The sequence below is a fragment of the Bufo gargarizans genome, chromosome 2, assembly GCF_014858855.1.
Source record: "Bufo gargarizans isolate SCDJY-AF-19 chromosome 2, ASM1485885v1, whole genome shotgun sequence".
In the NCBI taxonomy this organism is placed as follows: domain Eukaryota; kingdom Metazoa; phylum Chordata; class Amphibia; order Anura; family Bufonidae; genus Bufo; species Bufo gargarizans.
The window spans coordinates 649,430,641-649,455,134 of NC_058081.1; the positions used below are offsets into that span (position 1 = coordinate 649,430,641).

Consider the following 24,494-nt stretch of genomic DNA (forward strand, 5'->3'; position numbering starts at 1 on the left):
CAGATACCAGAACTTATTTTATGACCTCGAATTTAAAAACTCTTTTTATGACGGGAAGCTTTCAATATTGCAAGAGGAGTTTTTCCAAAATCCAATAAAGGAAGATTTGTTCACACTATTCTTTCTGTGACATATGTAGTGAAACACATAGAAGATGAGGGGACACAGTGGTCCTGAATCCTAATGCTCCAATTTCATGACTCTAAATAATTTTTCACCTGTTTGCTGAGGATAGGGCTACACCTAGACTTTTTATTGCTCGTTACAAAAAAAGCGTAATTTAGAAATTGCTTGGAAATCTCTAGATAATTAATCGTAAAGGTCTTTCTACAAAGATCCTATATGTAGGCCTATCCAGTGGCAAGTGTGCCCTTGTGCAGGTTCTTGCAGATGTGTCCACCCTTGGCTCGTGCCAAAATTGTAACTGTGTATTGTATAGATTTTTTACTGGATAGTGCAAGAATGTATCGATTCTGTATCCTGAGAAGTCGAAATTCTTAACAAAATTCAAGTCAAGTTAAGGGTGCACACATCTGTCTATTCAAATAGGGATGAAGCCAACCTGGTGTCTCTTTGGGTGGCCTACAGACAGCAGCCACATGGGCTACCTCTATGGTACATACGCCCTTAGTCACATGTCTTATCAATGTTAGTTTTTTCAGTTTGACTTTGTTAAAATAATTTTCTGGGAGTTTATTTTGATAGCCTGTTCTCAGGATAGGTCATCAATATCTGATTGGTGGGAGTCCAACTCCTGGAATCATCGCCAACCAGCTGTTTGAACAGGGAGCAGCACTCCAGTGAGTGTTGTGGCCTCTTCCTAGAGCAGTGACATCACGTTTATCTGTTACATGGCGTAGGTCTAGGCCTGGGTTGAAATAGAAAGCACAGCTGCTATAAAATGAATGGCGCTGTGTTTGGTAAACTGTGAAGAAGCCATGGTGCTCACTCATCGGTGGTGGTGCTAGATGTTGATGGCATAGGTCATCAATATTTGCCTTCTGGAAAATCCCTTCAAAATATATTTAACCCCAAAAGAAAAAAAAAAAGAAAAAAAAACACAAAACCATTCAAAAAGTGGAAGCTTTTTTTTAATATTGCTCTACCATCATCCTGAAAGGCATAATAATTTGACTTACACATCTGAACTGATTGAAGTTACAGAATCATGTCTCCTTTTTGCATTTAACAATATATACAATATAAAATAAATACATTTACACAAATGGACATATTTCTGGAGCACATGGTATGATACACAGCACAAAAATATACAGTTGATTGTATTACAGATGTGAAGCCCATCAATAACTATAGACATGGTTTTATTTGTAATAGTGGTTATGCTGCAACTCCTGGAGTATTATAATCATCTTATTATATTTTTTAAATATTTTTTTAACTTTTTTGTTCCTTTAATTATCCTTCATTGAATGTTTTCCTAAGCAAGGTAAACCAAGAAGATTGAATCACTAACTACCCACACCACAACCCATTTTCTCCTTAAGAAAAATAGCAGGTAACCAGTTTTTATACTATTTTTTCATTACATTTAAATGCAAAATAGTCTCATAAATACAACTTTCCAATTTGATCGCGATATCGAGCGCGACACTTCACAGACGTGTTTCAAATAAAGAAGGAGAAACAAATAATTTAAAAATTAAATTAAAAATCTAAATAATAATTTACATTTTAAAATCATACACCCTTTATATTTTTTTTGCACCTCATGCCATCAAGTCATATTAACAGAAATATAAATAATCACACAAGAATTTATTATAAAATAATATATTTACTAAATCTGCTGTAAATTTTTTTTTTAGATAAAATGCAGCATTAAAACAATTTTTTAACAGTTTAGTAATTTTCTTTTTCTAATGAGCACGGCAGTATGATCTAGAATCTAACTCGGCTGACCGCAGTACCAAACAGTGCATTGAAATTAACATATCCCAATTTTATTTTATTTTTTTATATTTGCAATTCTAATCTCATCGACTTAATTGGAAATACACATTTTGAGTATGCCGCTATACCCCAGTACAGTAAAATAGATGCATACAGCTAAGCTGCGTTGATTTTTCTTATACATATATATTACTATATAGTAAAAACCCAAACCGGTAAAATAAAATATAATATAACAACAAATAATAATAAATAAATAATCTCATTCAATCAGCACCTTTTTTTTCCCCTCCAAGGAGTAGTCAAATTTTAAATACTTGTACAGGGATGCGCCAATATCTGAATACCTATCAGAGCTATATTTTAAAGGTACTCGCCATCTGAATGAATTGCTAATGATGAGTAATCTAAAACCACACTACAGTCACTTCTCTACTGAGAAACCACAATCTACAATATAATCCTTATATAGCTAATGGTAGATACACAGTATTTATAGGGTCAGGCTGCTGTGTTTCATCAACCCGTTGTAGTCTGTTTAAAGCACAAAGAGTAGCAATAGTGTTGGGAGATTTTTGCACCGAAAAAAAAATAATAATAATTTTAATGGTTTGCAACAGCACAGAGCAAGTTATTAACAGTAGAGATGATTCCGAAGAAGAAGCCATATTTACAGCGCTTGAAAATTCGGCTTAGTTAAATGTAGAAGTAGAAGATATATTTGGTGTTCTTTTAAGAACTATTGAAAAAGTCTTTTTTTTTCTTTTTTTTAAATATTTTTTACATTTTTTATATATTTTTTCTTCTTTTTTTCCGTTTGAAAGCCTCTTGATTTCTCGTGTGATTTCTCAATTGGAATTTTTGATCTGCCAAAGGTATAGTATTTTTTGAAGACTATGAGTAGGAGACCACAGATTAAACTACTGTAAGGTTCCCGAGGAATTGTACATCCAATATTGCCTCTAATTCTACCCTGTGTCTAAAAAAGCACACATCACAAGAATCGAACAGCCACAAGGAGAACAAGACGACAGATTTGCTTTCGGAAAATGCAACTGAGAAATTAACAAAAAATAAATGTTTTTTTTTAAAATAAATTAGGAAGAAAGCACAGAAAATGGGAAACATTGAAGAGCTGAACTATGATTTTTTTTTTTGCTGATCAAGGTTACAGTTTTAATCACATTTGTGTATATATAGTATGGGCGTTCACATGATGCAGGGAGCAACTATTACCACTGATATATTGGCAGAGCATGGAGATGTATTGTAGGTAGCTGGAAAATTTGTCAGCAGGACAGGTATGGGATTACATTAGATTACACCTTATAACAGTCTCGTACAGAAACAGATATCATGCAGCAACAATAAGGGTTGAGAAACCACACTGACTGCTTTAGCTGTCAGTAAAAAAATTGATGTAAAGAAAATTAAAAAGAAACAAAAATTGACAAAAATGTCTTATATTATTATTTTTTTAACCCAACTGAATATATATACACACGTATATATTTTTGTTTCAGAGAGTTTATTGCTGGCCTTTGCATTACCTGCAATTTTAATATATTATTTTACATAATGATTTTTGTTATTTTTTTTTACAATTTTTATATTGCAATTTCACACTAAAGTACATCTATTTTTTTAAGACACCATAGCCATTTCCAAGCGTCCTCATGGGGAGTGGTAAGCGGATAAGACTATTTATATACATTGCAGGTGTAATCTAATATCATATTCAACAGAACAGGTAGGCTAGGTTTTACGTAATAAGAAACTGGATTTTTTTTTTTATGTTTTTTTTTTTCTTGAACCAGACTGGCACACAACATTAATTGCATCCGTGGTAATATGCACCATCCTTCGACTATTGCTTGAATAAGAGAAATATCCATAGAATAATTAGTAAATGACTGAAAAGTGATAAAGCTGGTATAAAAGAATCTCCATTTTACAACAATAAACCAAAAAGATTTGAATAATTCTAATAAAATTAAAAAAAACTTCCTTTAAGGAATCAAGGTCCTTAATGATTGTTCATCATTGCTCGAACCAATACACAGTTTGCATTATATCATCATTCCTAATGTTTGTTAATTAATATTGCATGGATGAATAAAGCTTAAAACTATTCCCTGAAAAAAGTCACGTAGTATCTAACCGAGAAATATTTTGGAAGACTTCAAAAAACAAAGGAATCAAATGGCTGGGTGGCCTAGATGGGAACTAAAACCAAATAAAGCAGCCAAGGACATGTCGCTCAGGGTGTCAAATTAGAGATTGTTCCCAAGGAATCCTAAAAGCGCAGTCAGTCAGTCACTTTTCATATAATTTACAATTATGATATTTTTGTCATGGATTCCATTCGTCATTGGGGGCCTTGTGGTCCATTATGAATTTAGTGGCATCCTATGGATTTCTGTCCTGTGGCAGGGCTGGCTTCCATCTCTCTTAATTAAAGACTTTTTACATTTTTTTAAATCTTTAAGTTCAGCAGCAAAAAACAAAAGAATCAGGAGAGGAAAATATCTGCACCGTTACATTGCAGAGTTAAAAGTCGAAAGCTGCTCCAGTCTTGCTGCTATTACGTCAGTGCAGTCACTAGCTGTTGATTCAGTCCATTATTTGCCATAATCATTAGACGTAATTTCCCTTATTTTTTTATTTTTATATTTTTTTTATCAATGGTGCTCTTCGGTCACCAAAGATTCTTTTAGTCAAACCTTGGCCTCAAGCATTTCCAAAAAAAGTTTATGCATAGGAACTTTCCCCTCCAGTTTGATGTTGTAGAAGTGTTGGACAGCCTTGGTTGATGTTTGTCGAAGGAGCGGCAAAGTCATCAGAAACTTGCCAGCCCGGCGAGGGTCTTCGATGTGTTGGCCAGCTTCGTAATCCTGCAGAGCCTCATGTAAGACATCTTGAAGTTTTTGAACGGCTTCAACGTCTTCTATATGCATGGAGTCTAAAAGAGAAATTAAAAATGCATTGTTTAATATTCAATAGTAGTATAAAGATCGCAAAGAACAAAAATCACAAAAAAAGGATAAAAGTGAAATCAAACAAAAATATTTAGTAAGATAAATACATATGATAAATTAGTAAACATATAATATATACTCCTCAACATTGGAATTGCAACACCAAGAAGGATAAGCCATAAGGTTATGCAAATCGAGGAGCAGGTGTCACTCAGATCTCCAGATCACATTTTCGAGCACCTAGCTCCAATCTGTGGCTTGATGGAGGGAAATAAAAGCCAGGTTGAAAGCAAAGTTTTTTAGCCACATGAAACCTCAAAAATCTGATAAAGTCATGTGGGATGATTGTGCGATGCCTCCTTTTCCTCCACATGACAGTTATTGCCACTTGTCACTAACTCAGAGGGACAGAATCGTTAAACTGAAAGATCGTGGTTTATCATTCCAGCAGATCGTTATGCACCTAGGCCGAGATGTCAGCACTGTTTAAATTGTGTGTCCCACTGGTTCAGAGAACAACGAACTGGAAAGAGGTGCACAGAGGCTAACTACCGCACGGACGGATCATCTGATTAAATGGCGGGTAGTGATCTATTCTGTACTACAAGTTACATTGGCAAACAGTGTCTACACAAACATCAGAAGGCATAACATTGGACTACAAGCCAGACATTTAGCTACAGGCTTTCCATTGACCTCTCAAAGGTTATCATGGTGTCATGATGTCCAGCAAGATGGCAATGAAAGCTGGAATGGAGTTCTATCCTCTTCAATGATAAGTTTGCTTTTGTCTCAGACGCAATAATAGTTGGAGATTGGTCTGGAGACCATGGTGGAATGTCATGAAGAGGCCTTTACAGGGGAATGTTACCTCGGTCCTACTCCCGGCATTATGGTGTGGGGAGCTATAATGTATGGTAGCCGGACACGTCTAGTCTTCATTTCAGGTACACTAACAGCTTAGTGTTACATTGTTGGGGAACCAGTGGTATTGGCATTTCATAAGAGTCCCAGGAGCCATTTTTAAACAGGACAACACCAGGAAAAATGTTCATGCTACTGTGAGCAGCCTATGTAGAGTAAATGTGCTACCATGGCCTGTAGTGTCATCAGTCTTTCATCAAGCATATTTGAGATGTCATTGGTTGGCAACTGCAAAGGGAGCTGCCAGCAGCGGATCTTGATGATTTGGGTGCCTAAGTGCCAACAGCCTGGTTGAACATTCCTCACACAACCATTTATAATAATTATATTTTTTTATTTTAATACTACATGTTTATGTCTTAATATTTAATTTGTTGGAATAGATTTTCTTTTGCTAGCCACTTGCTTTGATAAAAAATGAACATAAATAGAAAATATTAAAAAAGAAACTATAATAAAAGAAACATAAATATACTATAAAACATTTTTGATATGTCATTTTCTTTATTTTCACGAAAAAGTCCCAGTATTTCCTGCTCTATCATTTTGGATGATCAATACATATAAGAGCTCCTGTGGTGATTTTTATTGCCTCACTGCCAATTCCTGAAAGGTTAGTCACTCATTACCCAGCCAAAGAATTATGATGTCACCATTAATGAGTGGATGTTATCTGACGAACTCTGAGAGCTACGCTAATTGATTATTATGAAAGACGGGTATGTGAGGCTTAACTGCTTGGCCAGGCCATGCAAAGAGTCAATAGGCCTGAACATGGAGAGATCCCAAATTATAATGATTTCATTTTCAATCAGACCATGTGTCCTGCTACTGGTATAGATGTAGCTGAGGTAAGTTTCTCATGGTGTTATTTGTGCTTTTACAAAGGTTTACATCATCCTTATTAGACCTTATGCACATGGCTTCCATATTATGACTGTACAATCTTCAAGTTGTGATCTCCGAGTTATGCCTCTTATTTCATATGGAGACCGAGGTGTCATTTAACCTATTCCATATGAATCCAATAAAAAAATTGGATGCCATATTATGAAGGTGTTCAACCCTTAAAGAATTGTTTCTAGGAGTACATAATCCCATAATGATGGGCCACCACATGGTGGTACATAGTGGAGCTAGCAATAGGCTTTTCTTTGAGCCTAAAGGTAGCCCATACACATTAGTCTAAAAGCTGATCAAAACAGATGATTTCAACCAAAATGGATGTTTGCCGGGTGAAATTTTACAAAAAAAAATAATTTTAAATTTTCTCATAGTCAGACGAATGATCTTTCCTTCAAAGAAAGATTGTTCGTGAATGGAAGATCTTTCTTTGAAAGAACGTTCCCAGAAACATCTTTCGTCTATCGCCCGGTTTCATTGAATATGTATGGACAGTTTGAACAACTGTAATGGCCAATAAGGACTAAAATAAGTAAGTCATGTATGTGACAGGAATGTTCACCAGGTGATTGTTTGCTCAACTGTTGTTCAACCATCAATCAACTTCTATCTGTTGTGTTGTCACCTTATCTCATAAAGAGCTAACAGTCATTGCAAAATCACTGCTGTAGAGGAAATTTGGTTCAGCCATGGTAGAACATTGGCCATGATGCTCCTGCTAAAACCAGGTTTGTCTGAAGATCTCAAAATCTACATAGGAAAATAACCTTATGCCCCCCCCCCCCTCCTAAAGTCACAGTAACAATATTGCAAACTGCTAATTGCAAAATCAATTAGGGAAAAATATATATTCTGAATCAGGTCACGCGTCTCACGTCTCTCAGGGGGGCAATTTGGGCAGAAGGTCTCATTTCACTTGAGCCGCGCCAAATCACAAGTCGTCATCCACAAGTAAGCAATAGCAATCTGGTTTTTCATTTTTCAGAGCGGCTGAGCCCAGCCTGAGATTGATCGTCGCATATGGCCCCAGAAAACAAACTGTCAATACTTTGAATGCTTCAGAATTTGAACAAATAGCCGTCGACCCGTTGAAGCCGCTCGTTGCATCCCATTTAACAGATTTTATTGACAGTTTCCTTCTTGTAATTAAAGGGAAAACTACTGGCCAGAAACCAAGATAAAGTTCAAAGAAAGGGTCACAACAAAAGCAGATGGAGGGGCACGGCATGCCTGTCAATGGTACACAGCATCAGAGCATGTTATCGACATACAGGTATCTACTGATCAGTGTGTGATTAAACACCGATCTATAGGCAACCGTGTGCAAATGCTAAACGCAACTTAAAGGGCCATAGGAAAAGCATTAGGGACGAAAGCCCAACGATCTGTACTTATCTCACACCCTTGACTGCTTCAGTGTTTCATGAGACTAAATGCTTTATTAACCCTTCGTCATTGTACCTATCCGCAATGTTAAGCTAAACCTTGATCTGATCGGTTCTCTTAAATGATGTTGTCAATAGATCCATACGCTCTAAGTTTTAAACAGCTGTTTCTGTTGCTTAGATTGATCACCTGGACGGCAGAATAGAGACTTTTCTGTGGTTTCTTGTCTAGATAGCTGGGCTTCCACTATTGGACAGAACAAAGAATTGTGGCTTTTGACTGTGGAGGACCTGGCTTAGCAATACTACATTTCTCCTGTAGTGGCCACTGTATGGGAACAGAGTGATCACCCACAGCCTTCTCTAGGACTATCGGTTTATGGATGGGGCAGTTTCCCATAGAATATGGGTTGCTATTAGAGATGAGTGATGTTTTGAAAAATTCAACCCGGCAACTTCGCCGATGTTAGCCAAGAAAATAGATTTGTTCTGAATAAATTAATCGCAAATTGCTATAAATCAGTTACTCTGCCTTAGGGAACGACCACATGGCGTGGCCATGCTTTAGTGAAGAACCAGCTTCCTTTCATGTAATAATGAAGACCGCACTGTATAGTCAGTCTTTATTGTTAATTGCTGTAGCATAAGTCTCCCTGCAGTCTCGCTACACTCTCCCTGCAGTCTCCCTCTCCAATATTCTTCTATTAATCGTTTTCAGCAACAATGTCCCTAGTGCATGAGAACTTGCCACGTCTCTCCCTATGCTCAGCTCACAGGACAATGGTGGAGACCACGCGGGATGAGGGTTTTATAGGGCTGAGACATCACAGGAGACGGCTATCTGCTGATTGGCTGGCTGCAAAGCATTATGGGCGATCTCGCATTCCCGGGCGTCTTACTTTCAATTTGTAACAACTGCAGCCGCTATTTTAGGAAAAACTGATTTGTTACCACGAAGCGCAAGGAAATTCTAATTTGTTGCCAATCAAAGTTTGCCTAAACTTTGGACAGAATGCCACTTTGAATGCCTCACTCCACTCAACACTAGTTGCCATATGTGTTGAAAGACCCTTTTAAGTGGACACCTACATTTACGAAATAAAAACTAAAAAAATGCAAAGACAAAACATAATATTAAAGCAAGGATTTGAACCCACCTGAATTAGCAAGTGCTATAGCTTTGAGAGTCACAAATTCTTCCTTCTCCAGTTTCATGCTTTTGTATTTCTTCACAAGTTGCAAGATGGCGTTGTTCAGTTCCAGCAACCCTGCCAATTTCGACTGGTCTTCATCCATGATGTAGTCTTCGGCATAGACCAACTCGTCCTCGAATGACAGAGATCGGTATACTATGCCCAGAATCAAGATCTCCATCCATGCACTTTGTAGGAGACTCATCTGGTCAGCAAGGGACAAGGTGGAGAACCCTGGAAAAATAATAAAAATAACATTCAACAAAGAACACAATCAAATTAGTTAAAAAACATATTCTGTCTCTTTCTTTCTGGGTTATGTGTATATATGTATACACGTATGTATGTATGTAGAACACGTTTCTATTTATATTAATCAATCTATCCATTTATGTAATTGTCATATCTAATATCTATATATCTATCTAATATCTATCTATCTAATATCTATCTATCTATGTAACTATCTATCTATCTAATATCTATCTATCTAATATCTATCTATCTATGTAACTATCTATCTATCTAAAAAAAAAATGATGAGTCAGCACTCCAAAATGAGTGAAGGGTGTTAGACCCGTTTATTCCCCAGTCGCAATGTTTCAGCCCAGCACAATGAGGCTTTTGTCAAGAATTGAAATGATGTAATATGCAGATATAAATACCCCCACAACGATTTGAATACATAATTACATAATTAAAAATCAATTAACATGATTCTGTATATAAAGTTCATAAACAGTGATACTTGATTGATAAAGTGCATGATTATGGTGTTTTACAATTGTACATCTCATGATTCACACTGTGTAAATTAAATCCATAGGAAATTACAATATTACATGTACAAACAGAGTGAACAGTATACCAAGAGTTGATATAATCACCTGTGTTGTATATGCTTAAATAGAATAAAAGCAGAACAGCTGTATTTGAATTAATATTAACTAACAACTACTATACCATTGGTGGTTCTAGTAGGAAGGATGAATTATTCTCTCTCTCTCTTTCTGTGTTATGTGTGTATATGTATACACGTATGTATGTAGAACATGTTTCTATTTATATTACTCAATCTATCCATTTATGTAATTGTCAATTTGTCATATCTTTCTATCTATCTATTATCTATCTATCTAATATCTATCTACCTAATATCTATCTACCTAATATCTATCTATCTAATATCTATCTACCTAATATCTATCTATCTAATATCTATCTCATATCTATCTATCTAATATCTATCTATCTAATATCTATCTCATATCTATCTATCTAATATCTATCTAATATCTATCTCATATCTATCTCATATCTATCTATCTAATATCTATCTATCTATCTATCTATCTAATATCTATCTAATATCTATCTATCTAATATCTATCTAATATCTATCTATCTACCAGTATCTATCTATGTAACTATCTATCTATCTATCTACCTATCTATCTACCTATCTACCTACCTATCTTCTATCTATTGTGGGGTTTCGCTCTGGTAGATAGGGTAAGGCTACTTTCACACTAGCATTTGATCGGATCCGTTCTGAACGGATCCGATCATAATAATGCAGACGGAGGCTCCGTTCAGTACGGATCCGTCTGCATTATTTTAGCATATAACAGCCTAAGTGTGAAAATAGCCTCGTACGGATCCGTCCAGACTTTCAATGTAAAGTCAATGGGGGACGGATCCGCCTGAAGATTGAGCCATATTGTGGCATCTTCAAACGGATCCGTCCCCATTGACTTACATTGTAAGTCTGGACGGATCCGCACGGATCCGCACGCCTCCGCACGGCCAGGCGGACACCCGAACGCTGCAAGCAGCGTTCAGCTGTCCGCCTGTCCGTGCGGAGGCGAGCGGAGCGGAGGCTGAACGCCGCCAGACTGATGCAGTCTGAGCGGATCCGCTCCATTCAGACTGCATCAGGGCTGGACGGCTGCGTTCGGGTCCGCTCGTGAGCCCCTTCAAACAGGGCTCACGAGCGGACCGACGAACGCTAGTGTGAAAGTAGCCTAAGCGGATGCAGTACAGAGGCAAAAGTTCTTAAAGCAAAACTTCAGTGTTTATTCACACTTAAGGCAAATGCACAAAACAATGAGTTACTTTGCAGTCCTGGTGTTTATTTCACACACAATGGAAAGCACATATTGGTGTTACTTCACACAAATTGGAAAGTTCAAGCGACTGCGGAAAAGGTGCTGGGGGCTAGTTTTTGGGCAGGTCGGGCAAGACTTGCAAAACTCGTCCACCTCTCTAAACACACTGGGCCAGTAAAACCCTTGTAATATCCGGTCCTGTGTTTTCTGCATTCCCAGATGACCCCCGAGAACATGTTGGTGGGCTAACTCTAACATGAGTTTGCAATAAGCCTAGGGCACCACCAACTGTTTAATATGTTCACCCCGCAGCTGGTTTACCCGATACAGCATATTCTGGGAAACATTGACTCGGCCGCTGTTTTTTGTGGTTCACCATCAATTATTACCACATTTTCACAGGCTCGGGATAGGGTTGGGTGCCGGTGTTGTGCTGTACCGAAATTTTCCCCGGAGACATTGAGGTCTGCCAACTCAGGACCCGGTTGCAAGTCCTCCATGTCTTTCACCATTAAACTCAGCGGGGATGTCTCCCCCTCTTCCACCAAAGTGGCGGTCACCCTACTGCTGGCCCTTCGGCCTCAGGTTCCCAGGGTTCTGGCCTACCTCCTGAACAAGGCTAATCTCCTGGGTTTACCCCTGACTCACGGGTATCAGTAACTCTCACAACCGGCCATAGGACCGGGAAGCTCGGAAAGTCTCTCCCTATTATGAGTTCATAGTGTAGATCTGTGGCGACTGCTACCTCGTGGGTCCACCTGCCAGCTACCGTGGTTAAAGACTCTAGCGCGGTGGGGTAGTCTTTTAAGTCTCCATGCATGCACATTACCCCAACTTTCCGGCCAGTATACTCAGTGGACCGCACTAGGGTATCCCTTACTAGGGTCACCAGGCTCCGTGAGTCCAGCAGCGCCTCCGCTTGAGTGTCTCCCACTTCCACTTGGCATAAGTGGTCTAAAAATTCCGAAGTACCTGTTGCGCAGAGTTTCCTAGCATATAGCGACTGACGGTAACCACAATTAGTGTCCATAGGCTCAACGCGATGAGGACAGTCAGACCTTACATGGCCAGGCTCATGACACTGCCCGCATCCTTCACCAATTGTGGTATTTCGCTCTGGTAGATAGGGTAAGCGGACGCAGTGCAGAGGCAAAAGACAAGTTCTTAACGCAAAACTTCAGTGTTTATTCACACTTAAGGCAAATGCACAAAACTAGTTACTTTGCAGTCTTGGTGTTTACTTCACACACAATGGAAAGTACATCTTGGTGTTACTTCACACAAATTGTAAAGTTCATATAAGACACCTTGATGTCAGTTCTGCCTCCAGCAGTCCACAGCAGGCTATAGGGGGCCTGTTTCCTCGGCCCATGGGTCTCAGCCCTCCAACCTGACACCAAACTTCAGATCCCAACACAGAGATCCTGCTGCTAAGCCCAGCTGCCTATTTAAGGACAGCCAGGTGCTGCCAAAAACCCGGATCGGCAATTAAAATCCAGTCCAGTATTTGACCTCACCTGGCTGAAAATTAGTCCAGCAGCAGACGCTGGGAGGAAAATACCTGTTTCCCCAGACCATTCCCCTCACTGTGTCACTCTATCTATCTATCATGTATCTATTTTCTTTCTTTCTTTCTTTCTTTCTGTCATGGTTTATATCTCATATCTATAACACATTCTATCTACTGTATCTGTCTATTATCTATTTCCTATCTATCTTTTTTATTGCTTTTATTTATACTGTTGGTGTACCACATTTATGTAAGGCACAACTGGTAAATACTGCGTTAACATAACATATGTAGAATAGCAGTTGTTCTGGGTAAATGTGTGATCTTGAGCGCTAATGTGCTCATTTCCATTACTGTTCGATAGGGAGCTAATAGATGTTACAGTCATTAAAGCAGACTGTTAATTTTCTCAATCACATTACAAGCCATACAAATATATACTGTAGGAAATAATTCCTTGGCCTGTTGGTAGAGAGAGCATAAGTTTGCCAGTTGGCACCTAACATTGACAACGACTTAATAAAATCATCAAAGGGGATTAGAAGTGATTTTCTTAAGGGGGTCTTAAGACATGTCTGGAGCTTATATTGAGCGCATTGTGAGAGGGAGCACCTACGGAGAGAGCAGGCTTACTGACATGCGAGTGTATCTTTTGTGTTCTGTGGTAAGGAGAAACAAATAGTAAAAAGAACCTTAAAAATTGAATCTTTAAAAGACAAAAAAATAATAGGTGCAAATGTGTCATCGGGAGAGGAGGCAGCTATGTGGCAATATGTGCCTCATGCCTCAATATTTTATTCTTTGAGGATACTGGTCTTAGTCCAACAACCATCCCTTTTCCTTCATCCTAATGTCATATTGTACAGTGGTGTGACATTGTTCCTCTATTTCACATACATTTTCCACTAGTGTTTTATGTGGACGGTGACCATGTAGGCCCTGAGAGGCAAAAATACACATTCTGTTCAAGTCCCCCCAAATAATCAAGTGGTATTTATAATACCAGTGCTTTACTTTGTGGTTGTTAGGCCATGTGGCCCTATCATGTTCAAGGGTCCAACGGCAACCCCTGCACCACTTATGACTGAGCCCCTGAAGCATAACTTAAAGGGATATTCCAGTTAAAAAAAATTAATAGATGGGATGACTATGAAATGGTTAAATTAAACAAATTAGATTATACTCACTCCACTGCAGCCCTTCTGAAGGTGCATGGGTCTCTGTTGTGGTCTGTAAACTTTGAACCCCCTATAGTTACACTCCTGTGGCCCAGTCATAAGGTTGTGGGTGCAACTGCAAATCTCTACAGCAAATCTCTACTATACCATGATATCTAAAGACTGCCATACACATTCAGTAGCTGTCAGTGGTACGATCGATTGGCCAAAAAGCTATCTCTCCCAACTACACATACATGCTCAATTCGGTCGAACGTTCATGTGTTTTTGACACGGAAAGGGAAGAAAGATGCTTCCAGACATCTCTGGTGGCTTCTCTTCTTGCAAGAACAAAAGGATCGGGTGAAAATATTCACTTCGCCAAATCCTTGTCTCCCTCAACATCATCTGTTGGGTGAGAGTTGGGAGCTCCCCAAACACATTAGACTGTCAGCTCAACTCACCGCACTTAGTAGGTTTGGATGACAATACACTAATGTGAATGGGGGACGTAAAGGGTTATACCCATCTTAGACATTGATGGCATATCACTAGGACATGCCATCAATGTCAGATAGATGCAGGTCCCACCTTTAGGACCTGCTCCTATCTCCAGAACGGGGCCTCTGAAGTGAAAGAGAGTGCACCATGCATGAGCGGCGAGCTCTCCATTCACTGCTGTGAAAGTTCTGAAAATAGCGAAGGAAGGACGCTCGGCTATTTTTGGATGTTCCATAGTGGTGAATCGAGAGCACTCCATGTATGCATGGCCACGTCTTCACTTCACACCGCTATGGGACTACTGGAAATAGCCGAGCCACTCCCATAGCAGTGAAAGGAGGGTGGTTGTGCGGTATGCTCTCCTTCACTTCGAGTGGCTCATTCTGGAGATAGGATCTGGTCTCAGAGGTGGGACCCCCACCTATCTGACATTGATGACACATCCTAGTGATACAAGATCAATCTCCCAGATGGAAATATCCTTTTAAGTTCCGGGTATCTGTAGCTATCAAAAGAATCATCCTATTTACATCCATTTTATCTTTCTTTCTTTTTTTCCCTAGATTAATGAATGCTTGTTGGAAGTTTTATGTTTTTTCTTTTCTCTCTCTTTTTTTTTTTTTTACATTTTTATAGCCATAAACCAGCCTACAGATGACTTGATACTTTTCCCATTCAATAAAATTCCAGTTTTTGCTTCCCTTTCAGAGGGGTGACGGCGCCAGAAATACAAGAAAAAAAACACTCCTTTATATTGTTTCTGTAGACTAAAATTAGATTTTATACAATTCCCGAGAGAGCCTCCGAATACATTTATTGGACGAGATTGTGAGCCACGAGTTCACCAAATGTTCAGTGTATTTTGCCACAAATCACAGAGTCCTTTCCTCCCGTACAAATATTAGATTCTGCAAGTGCAAAGAAAAATGCTCTTTCAATTAGCTCACAATACGAGGCTTCTCCATAGAACCGATATTTTATTTTATTTCCTATTTCGCTTCAGCAGCAGATGGACAGAGAATATAGCCTACAGCACCTTCCGATGACAGTCTACTCTCCCCTCCCGGGCACTGCTGTTAGTAAATAATTAGATTTACACATTCCCCAATCTCCCCACATCTTTCTAGCGCATAATTAAAAGTGGGATGATTAGGTTATTGAATGGAAGGAGGAACTTTTTTTTATTGAGGTCCATTCATGATTTTATCAGGGCCAGCACTTTTATAGTTGTCACGAGGGTGCAGGCATCCAATTTTTCTTATCTGCCTGATTAATACAAACGCTATTTCAGGACGCATTAATTAACAGATACAAATCTACGTTCTCATGGAAGGATCAATACGAAGAAGAAAAGAAGCATCAATGTGAATTTAGTGCTGATGATGGAGAAGACACTCCATTGACGTTTACGTGCACGGAAATGCTAACGTTCCTCCACAATCCCTTTTGTCCCTGCCATTTACAAATTAAATTTTTTTTTTTTTGCCTTCTCTTTCAGGTCTCACAATGTTTCGGGCAGATTGTTGAGGTTTAATTAAGCAAAAGGTGATACATTTTGTCACAAAAAGAGCCACACGTGTAATTCCCTATGGGGTCTTATGGTCAAAACTTTGTGTTGTCTTATGAAAAGTGTTTTCACCGGTATCCTTATAGAAGGGACAAAAAACACCTTGTACAGTGTATGAGCACATAATAATTAATATAAGTCAAGGGTAATAACTAGAGATGAGGAAATAGATTTGAAACAAATCAAAATTGTTACAAATTTCCCCAAAAATTCAGACTCTAGCAATTCCAAAACTTTTTGAATGAATCTCTCTACATGGTGACCACCAGAGAAGAAGATATCTACCTCCCAAAAGGGATAATTTTGGGACTGTTTATTAATTTCAGAAAAATTCCAACAGTGCAGTGTGAAAAACAAGTTGTTTGTTACCTCCGGCAACCATTGGTTTTCCCATGGCCAGATCTTATGACATTGCTAATGCTGTTTTGGTGTTAAAGAGCTTGAAATGGGTTGGATACTGTGCTAGGAGATCACAGAGTGGCATACATGACTTTTTAGGGCAATTTGGGCACTTTTGATTCTAGTTGAATTTATTCAGACCTGAATCGAATGTAAATTTGATCTCATTCAAATCGCACCAGAATTTTTTTTGCGTATCTCTAGTAATAACTTTTTGAAATTAAGGGTATAGTAGAGGGTGGCTGAATTGAGGAGAGTTCTCAATAAACTTAGATGTCAGTACGGGGGCACTGGTACTTATTGAATATATCGAGATGGTGTTAGGAGACTTAAGGCAGTTTGACACTAGAGTTAAGATCATCCAGCAGCCTGTTCCAGCAGAGGAGCAGCCTGCCGGAGTAAAACGTATCCAGCATAGCTGAAAAGGGCCGAAGGACCACCAGGCCTGATTGGCTATGGAATCCCGCCTGATTTCAGCATGCACCATTTTTTGTCTGGTACCATTATGGTACCAAAGGCAATATCAGGCCATGGCGGATACAATGAACTTCTGCAGGCTGTTCCTCTGCCGAAACAGCCTGCCAGATGATTTTAACGCTATTGGGAAACTAGCCTTACTTACAGGAAATGCTTTATGGGTAAAAATTATGGAAAAAAGCAGAAGGAAAAAAAAAATCTCAGAGACTCCTCCAAAAGTAAGAGACAATTGAGTCAGGGTTCTTGCTCCTCATTAGTACAAAGAAGGATGGTGGTATCTCATCCAGACAGCCAGCACCCTGCTCGGTACTAATGGAGGACAAGAACCCAGAAACAGCTGTCTACAGATGGGTGTCTCTTCTTTTTGGAGGAATCTCTGGTTTAGCTGATATGAGATACTTTTCCTCTTAATGCAAGCTTTAGGTGTCATTAAGACATCTTGAAACAGTTACAATCCACAGCATACAAAACTTAAACAAGGGGTTTTCAGGCCTCTAAAAAATGTTTTTGAAAATTAGTATTTTATGCCATTTCTATGCCAATTATCACTTGGGTTCTGTGCTTCCTTTTACCATCATGATTTATAAGGTGGCTGAACATATCAACCATATTGATACTACCCCACCAACCAGTGATGGTGCCGCAGTCACATAGTACAGGATTACGTGTAATAACATTTTGATTTGAAAAGTGAGGGAGACCATTAGCGGCAAGGAAACAGTTTCAAATGTTCAATGGAATGTGGAAGTGACTTCAAAGAAAAGGAGTTCTCCACTTCTGGTTGAAATGTCTACAGATGATAAGCTGGTCACTTAGGGACCACCAGAAATCAGTTGTAGGACAAGAGGGAACCTAGCAGATGGTATTCAATTCCCCTGCAGCACCACCACAGGAGAAATGAAGCATTACAGTTCTCACTGAAATCAATAGGCTGTCCAAAATGTCCCCCACCACCCCAAGATAGTGTACTTGTTGATGATTCGTATGATATTCAGGGCAATAGGTCTAGTTGTGTGCAAATTATACATAGTATAATTAAAGCAAATTTTGATAAATCAATATGTCACTGAAAGGTCTTGGTCAATATTTAAGCTGTCCTATGAATATTTCATATATTGAGGCTCCAGGTAAACCTATAGTATGAAGTCTCAGTCCAATATTCTCTTAGATAGACACCACTGAAATCAATATGTTCTCCAATCAAGTCTGGTCAGATATTCCAAATTACTTAAAGGGATATTTCCACAATTTACATTTATCAACTATTTATAAGATAGCTTATAAATGTCTGATTGCCTGGACCCCCACTGAACACAAGATTGCCGCTTCTTTGTTAGTTCCATAGACTCAGAATAGAGAAGCAGTGTACAAGCTTGATTCCATTCCATTCAGACTGTGAAGGTCCCAACGGTTGGGCCCCCAGTGATCAGATGTGTATCATGAATCCCCTGAATGTTGATTGTGATAATGCCCTTTAAAGGTAGGGTTGATCTTGCTGAATAAAATTATACCTGTCTTGTCAAAACTGGTTGTGGTGTTCCTGAGAAAAAATACTTTTATTCTTTAAGCAAAGGACTGATTCAGTACACCAAGGGGAGCGGCCAGCACTGGAAAGCTAGGTTACACCCCTCGATGCATTGAAGCTCCATTTGCATAAAGTATTAAAGTAATTTTTCTCAGGAACGCCACAACCGATTTTCACAAGACAGGTATCATTTTAACCAGCAGGATCAACTCTACTGGGTAGTATATCTAGTTTAATAGGATTCATTCAGCTGACAGGTACTCTTTTTTTAGGGCATTGTCTTTTACAGGTATCTAAGTTCTTAGGGCATGGAAATGTAATACAGTGCCCATACAAGTCCATGAGCCTATACCTATGCTTCAAATTTCACACTGAGGCATATATGCATATATGGGATTTTTGGTCATGTACTATGGAGACTTCTTGTCATATGAAGGCACTATATAGCAGCACAGAGAGTATCTGTGGCTCTCCTTTGCACGTCAGTCCTTAGAAGTATATCAGGTGTCTAAAAGAGGTTGTACCAGATTAGATTAGAAAAAAAGTTCAGCTTTTACCAGAAATAGCGCCACTCTTGTCAGTCGGCAATGTCTGGCATTGCAGCTAAACCCCATTCAAGTAAATGGAGCCTAGCTACAAATCCAAATACAACCCACGGACAGGAGCAGCACTGTTTCTGGAAAAAAGAAAGCAAACCTCTTTTCCTAACACCGGACAAGCCCCCACTGAATGTATGTTATGTGCTAGGCTTCTCATAACACTCACTGAAAAATCATATTAAAAAAATCTAATAAAAAAAACGAAACGCAAAAGTGTAAAAAAAAAAAAGGCAGACAATTTGGCACTCAAAGGGTTGTCTGAAGCATGTGGGATACCAGCCCTCCTGCCATTTTACAGTAGGAGCCCATGTGCTTGACAACAGTGCCATAGGCAGCTGTCAACTAGTTTTTCTTTTATTAATATTATCATTTTTTTTATTTATTTTTTGCCAAGCGAACCGATGCACTTTGCAGTCAACTTAACAAAAAAGGCTAAGCACAGAAAAGTGTGAAGGACAAAAAATATCTGACGGCTAGCCTTCAAAAATACACTCTCACTTCACAAGGCATGAACGTTTGTTTTCACAGCCGAGCCTTGACAGAAATAGGCTGCAATAAAGGCATATGAATTTAACTCCTCTTAGGCATTCCCTCCATGCATTTGTAAGCCAGATGCAGGCTCTCAGAGATTTCAGCGGACCGAAATGCCGGCTACAATCAGCGGAGGAAGCCGATGATGGGTCTGTTTTGATGCTTTGACTGCTGTTTGTGTGTCTAAAAGCTGACACGTCAGACAGTCCTCAAACAGCAGCCATCATCGCTGAATGCTAATTACGCTCTAATGACTCGTTGCACTGTTGTGTCAACATTGCATACCTATCAGTATCACGCTCAGGGATAGAAAAAATGGCAGACTCCTTTTCCATTTTTCCGCCTGTGTGCAAACATTTTCCATTTTACAAAAAATTGCCAATGGGACAGACGGCGGTCCTTACAAGGCCGTCGTTTTATTGGTTTCACTGGGGGGGTAGTGAGAAGAATGATGGATATTAGATGATATCTTAAAGGGGTTCTGTGAGAGTTTTTTTTTTACTGATGACCTATCCTCTGGACAGGTCATCAGCATCTGATCGGCGGGGGTCCGACACCCAGAACCCCCGCCGATCAGCTGTTTGAGAAGGCAGCGCAGTAACGAAACAGCGTTCTCTCTGCTTACCAAGCAGTGGCTGTGCTTCGTACTTCAATGAGGATGAGCTGCGCCTAGGCCATGTGACCAAAGAACATGATGTCACATGGCCTAGACAACGCTGGAGAAGGCCGTGGCGTCACTGCGAGTGGCGATGCCTTCTCAAAAAGCTGATCGGTGGGGGTCCTGAGTGTCGAACCCTTACCTATCAGATACTGATGACTTATCCAGAGGATAGAAAAGTTTTTTTGTTTTTTCAAGTGAGTGTTCTCGAGCAAGGTGCATTTGCAGAAAGTGGTGCTTTTATTCTCATCTCACACAGTCCTCCAATGTGAAGGGATCTCTCAGGAGGACAGTCTGCAAGATACACTAAGAGAAGGTAGTTTGTGGCTGCACTGAAAGTATAAGTGCAGACCTGTTGGAAGCTACCCCTTTTCTTCTCCCTGGCTTAGTGAGTGTTAGTACTCATTATTTAGTCCTCCTTAAAGGGATTTTATGATATTGATGCCCTATGAGAAGAATAGGTCATCAATATCTGATCAAGGCGGGTCTAACTCTCAGCAGCCCCTGGTGGCCTCTTCTTAGGCCAGTGACGTCATGTTCATCGGTTGCATGGTGTAGCTCAATACTATTCAAGTGAATGGTGGTGGGGATGGCAAAAAAACGGAACGGCAGTGGTAGGGTGTGTATTACTTCATTATTTTGCATTGTTGCAAGCACTTAAAAAAATATGGAGTTGAAAACCCCCTTTCACATCCTCTAGTGACCAGACAGCTAGGTCGTGTCTACGGGATCAACCGCAGAAGTATGCTCCATTAACTGGAAAGACCATGCTGGATCTCCTCACTCTTTTGGTCATCATTGGTGGTGCCTATAGCTGACAGGCTATCAGCATTATTCAGCTTTGCGTTTTGGACAGAGAGATGACCCTGGATGTCCCGGAGCAGGAAGTATCAGGTAATTTTAGTCTTTTTCAAAGGTTAGAAAGGCAGGAGAGACATTTCCTCCCCGCCTGAGTTTATTTATTTTTCTTCTCATCCATACATTGTATTTTATTAGGATTGCAAAAATGTATCCCCTTCCATATGACACAGTCTGTCACTTTGAAGCCTCCTAAAATGATATTGATTTGCATTTGAGCTCTTCCAGGTCGTATTTACAGGGCATTGTGCGCTTATTACATCACTACACACCCATGTCTTGTTTGCTCTTAGCTGTACATCACTTTCATCTCAGTGAAACCACGCAGCGCGGCAGTCGCAGCACATGTCCCTCTCAATCCATTAAGGACAATAGATTCCCACTAAACAAATATTCACTTGTCAGGAGTAGTTGAGGCACAAGATTCATTCAGCAATACTAAGTGTGTTCTGCAACAATTTAAAAGCCGTAAATTGGGCATTAACAAATAGCAAGATGCTACCCGCTCGCTCACGTTGTGACCTTTCATTTCAGCGATTTCACAAAGTGTTAATAAAACGCGGCGCACGGATGGGATAATTGAGAATGCCATTCATGTGCTAAGGCTGCGGAATTACTTTTACCAGGTATACCATGGAATAAAAAGCAGTTAACATCATCACTTCACTTACAAATATGTATCATTTTAATGTTTCCAACACCTCCAACCTCATGGTGAGCTATTATCGTTCACAAGGGTCTGGTTAAAAGGGTCCAAAAAGACGCATTTGCTGATTCCAGTGAGGAATTCCTTTAAAGGGGTTGTCCTCTCCTTTACTATTGAGGGCTTCTCCTCTGATCGGTGGGGGTCGGACACCTAGCTCCCCGCCGATCAGCTGTTATGCAGTAACTCCTGAGCGAGATGTTGGTGCCAGAACTACATCTCCTAGTAGATGGGGCTTGTAACTTCAGTGCTGCTCCCATTCACTGCCATAACAAGCTCTGTCCACTACACAATGGCTGTAGATGTGTACCGCTGGTGTCGAAGCTACTCTAAAACAGTAGATGGGAAAGGGTGTGGGGTGTCGGTGTTGGACTTCAACCAATCAGATACTCACGGCCTATCCTGAGGATAACAGTAGAGGAGAAGACAATCTCTTTAAGGCTCAAGTTACCTACAGACCTTCAATAGCTGTTGGCCGAAATCCCCTAAACACATGCATGCATGGTTAAGTGTGAGTAAGCTGACATCTTTGTAGGAGTTTATCTGTCTTGAGAACAAAAGAATCAGGCATTGAAATTTGTCATGTCCTAACCTTCTTTCCCCCGACATCATCTGTTGGGGAAGAGGGAGGAGGTTCCTATACCAAAATATAGTCGATTGGCCCTGGTGAAATCGGTGGGTTCAGCTAACTTTTCTCTTGTATGAATGGAGGCCTTTAGTTGACTGGTTGAGCATCTTACAACAAGTGACATCACAGCACATGCCTGATGATGTCACTACTCTTGGCACGTTACCCAATGAATCCATTTATTTTCTAGAACACAATGTTTTTGGAATGTGGTAGGAAACCAAAGAAGCCAGAAGAAACCTTTACAAACAAGGAGAAAACATACAAATTCCATGCCAAAGTCGCCCTAGGTTGGATTCCAATCCTGGACCCTAATGGCCACACATTTCCAATAACAATCAATGTATTTGACATCCTCCTAAATCCAATTGTCATAATGGCAATGTAGAAATGTAGTAGAAGCCTCACTGTATTGATTTATTTCTTTGGGCATTTCCTAGAATATCCCCTATAACCTCGAAGTACAAAAGTATCATAAAAAAAACAACATACAATGAACATCTCTGGTACATGATCACCAACTGCACATAATGTTCTAATTCAAATAGTCCACATTTGCTGATATTTCTTGATATCCGTGTACATGGGAGTGGGAAAAAAACTATTCGTGATCAGCCGAGTTCAAGATCTGGAGATATACGTACAAAAATGTAAAAAAAAAACGATATACAGTACTATAAAGAAAATATCTAAAAAAACATATATTCTGTTGCTCTTCTTTTTTATAGTTTTGGTTTCTTTTCGTGGAGATATTAAAACACATAAGAAATCACGACTGGGGAATTTTGATATGTTACCAGATAGACGGACTGGTAGAAGAATTGCTACTTGTTTTGATGAGAAAATGACTGTCTTACCCCTGAAGGTATAAAATCCAGGCTATAATGACTTGGCAGTGCTAGAGACAGAGAGGCTTCGCAGTTGACCCAGTAGTGGGTATATTCATAAACACTGCCTCATATGGAGATTACAAATCTTACAAAGCAAACAGCGCAAATCAGCTATGACCAGAGGGAATTGCACAGCAGAGTTGGAAACGACTTTGATTTTAAATGGGGGACATCAGCACAAGCGTTTGTGTGTGTCTCTGACCGCAAGGATCACCAGTGTATAGGTTTTTTGAGAGGGAAATAACATTTTCTATAAATGATACAGGACAGATTTATTAAAAGGACCGACATAATAATTGTAGGGAATAGAACAGACAGATTGTTTAAAAGAGTTGTCTCATCTGAGACATGGATGGCATATTGCTAGGATATGCCAACCAAGGTCAGATAGGTGCGGGTCCACCATGCCTGCACAGCTTGTGCTCCCTTAATTTCTATGGGACTTCCGAATATAGCTGAGCATGGTCATTTGGCTATTTTCAGAACTTGCTAGGATATGCCCCCATTGTCTTATAGGTGCTGGGACCCGTACCTATATCAGGAAAGGAGCCGAGCAAAGTGGTGGCTGGAGGACTCCGGTCAGGCCACCACCAATCGCTCTACCCATAAAAGTGAATGGGAGCGCATTGCACATGACCGGCCACCGCTCCCATTCACTTCTAAGGGCCCGACAGAAATAGCCGAGCCAGCGCTCAGCTATTTTCAGTAGCCCCATAGAAAATAAATGCAAGAAGAGGGAACAGGTCAGGAGAGGGAACAGGTCCTCTTTAATTAATGGTGTGCAGATTTGGGGATTATAATTATGCTATGTTTGTATATTCGCATTTTTAAGAGTCAGTTTTTTTATCACCATTCATACCGGAGCAATTTATTGTAAAATGTATTGTTGGGGGGTAAAAGAGGGACAAGCATGGCTCTCCCACCAGATGACCTACTTCTTAGACTGTTTAAAAGCCTCAGTCACAAGCTTTGGGCTTTGTTCCAGCGCTCTCTCATGTCACGTCATGTTATTGAGCTGAAGCTCTGCACTCATTTATGTCAATACTAAGCAGCTCGCATGCTTCGCAAGCCTAATCTGATGTGGAA

At 39.7% G+C, this 24,494-nt stretch overlaps 1 protein-coding gene across 9 annotated transcripts in view; it reads right to left on the reverse strand.

Moving 5' to 3' along the window:
* Positions 1-1,079: 1,079 nt before the first annotated feature.
* The window catches only part of ESRRG (estrogen related receptor gamma), a 365,234-nt gene continuing 341,819 nt past the window's right edge, over positions 1,080-24,494 (reverse strand). For all 9 annotated transcript variants that reach the window (XM_044282199.1, XM_044282193.1, XM_044282194.1 and 6 more), the window contains 2 exons: positions 9,262-9,531; positions 1,080-4,876 (listed from right to left, as the gene is read on the reverse strand). In XM_044282199.1, coding sequence (XP_044138134.1) covers positions 4,632-4,876; positions 9,262-9,531 — 515 coding nt within the window. In that variant the 3' untranslated portion in view covers positions 1,080-4,631. The remainder of the gene's footprint in view (positions 4,877-9,261; positions 9,532-24,494) is intronic.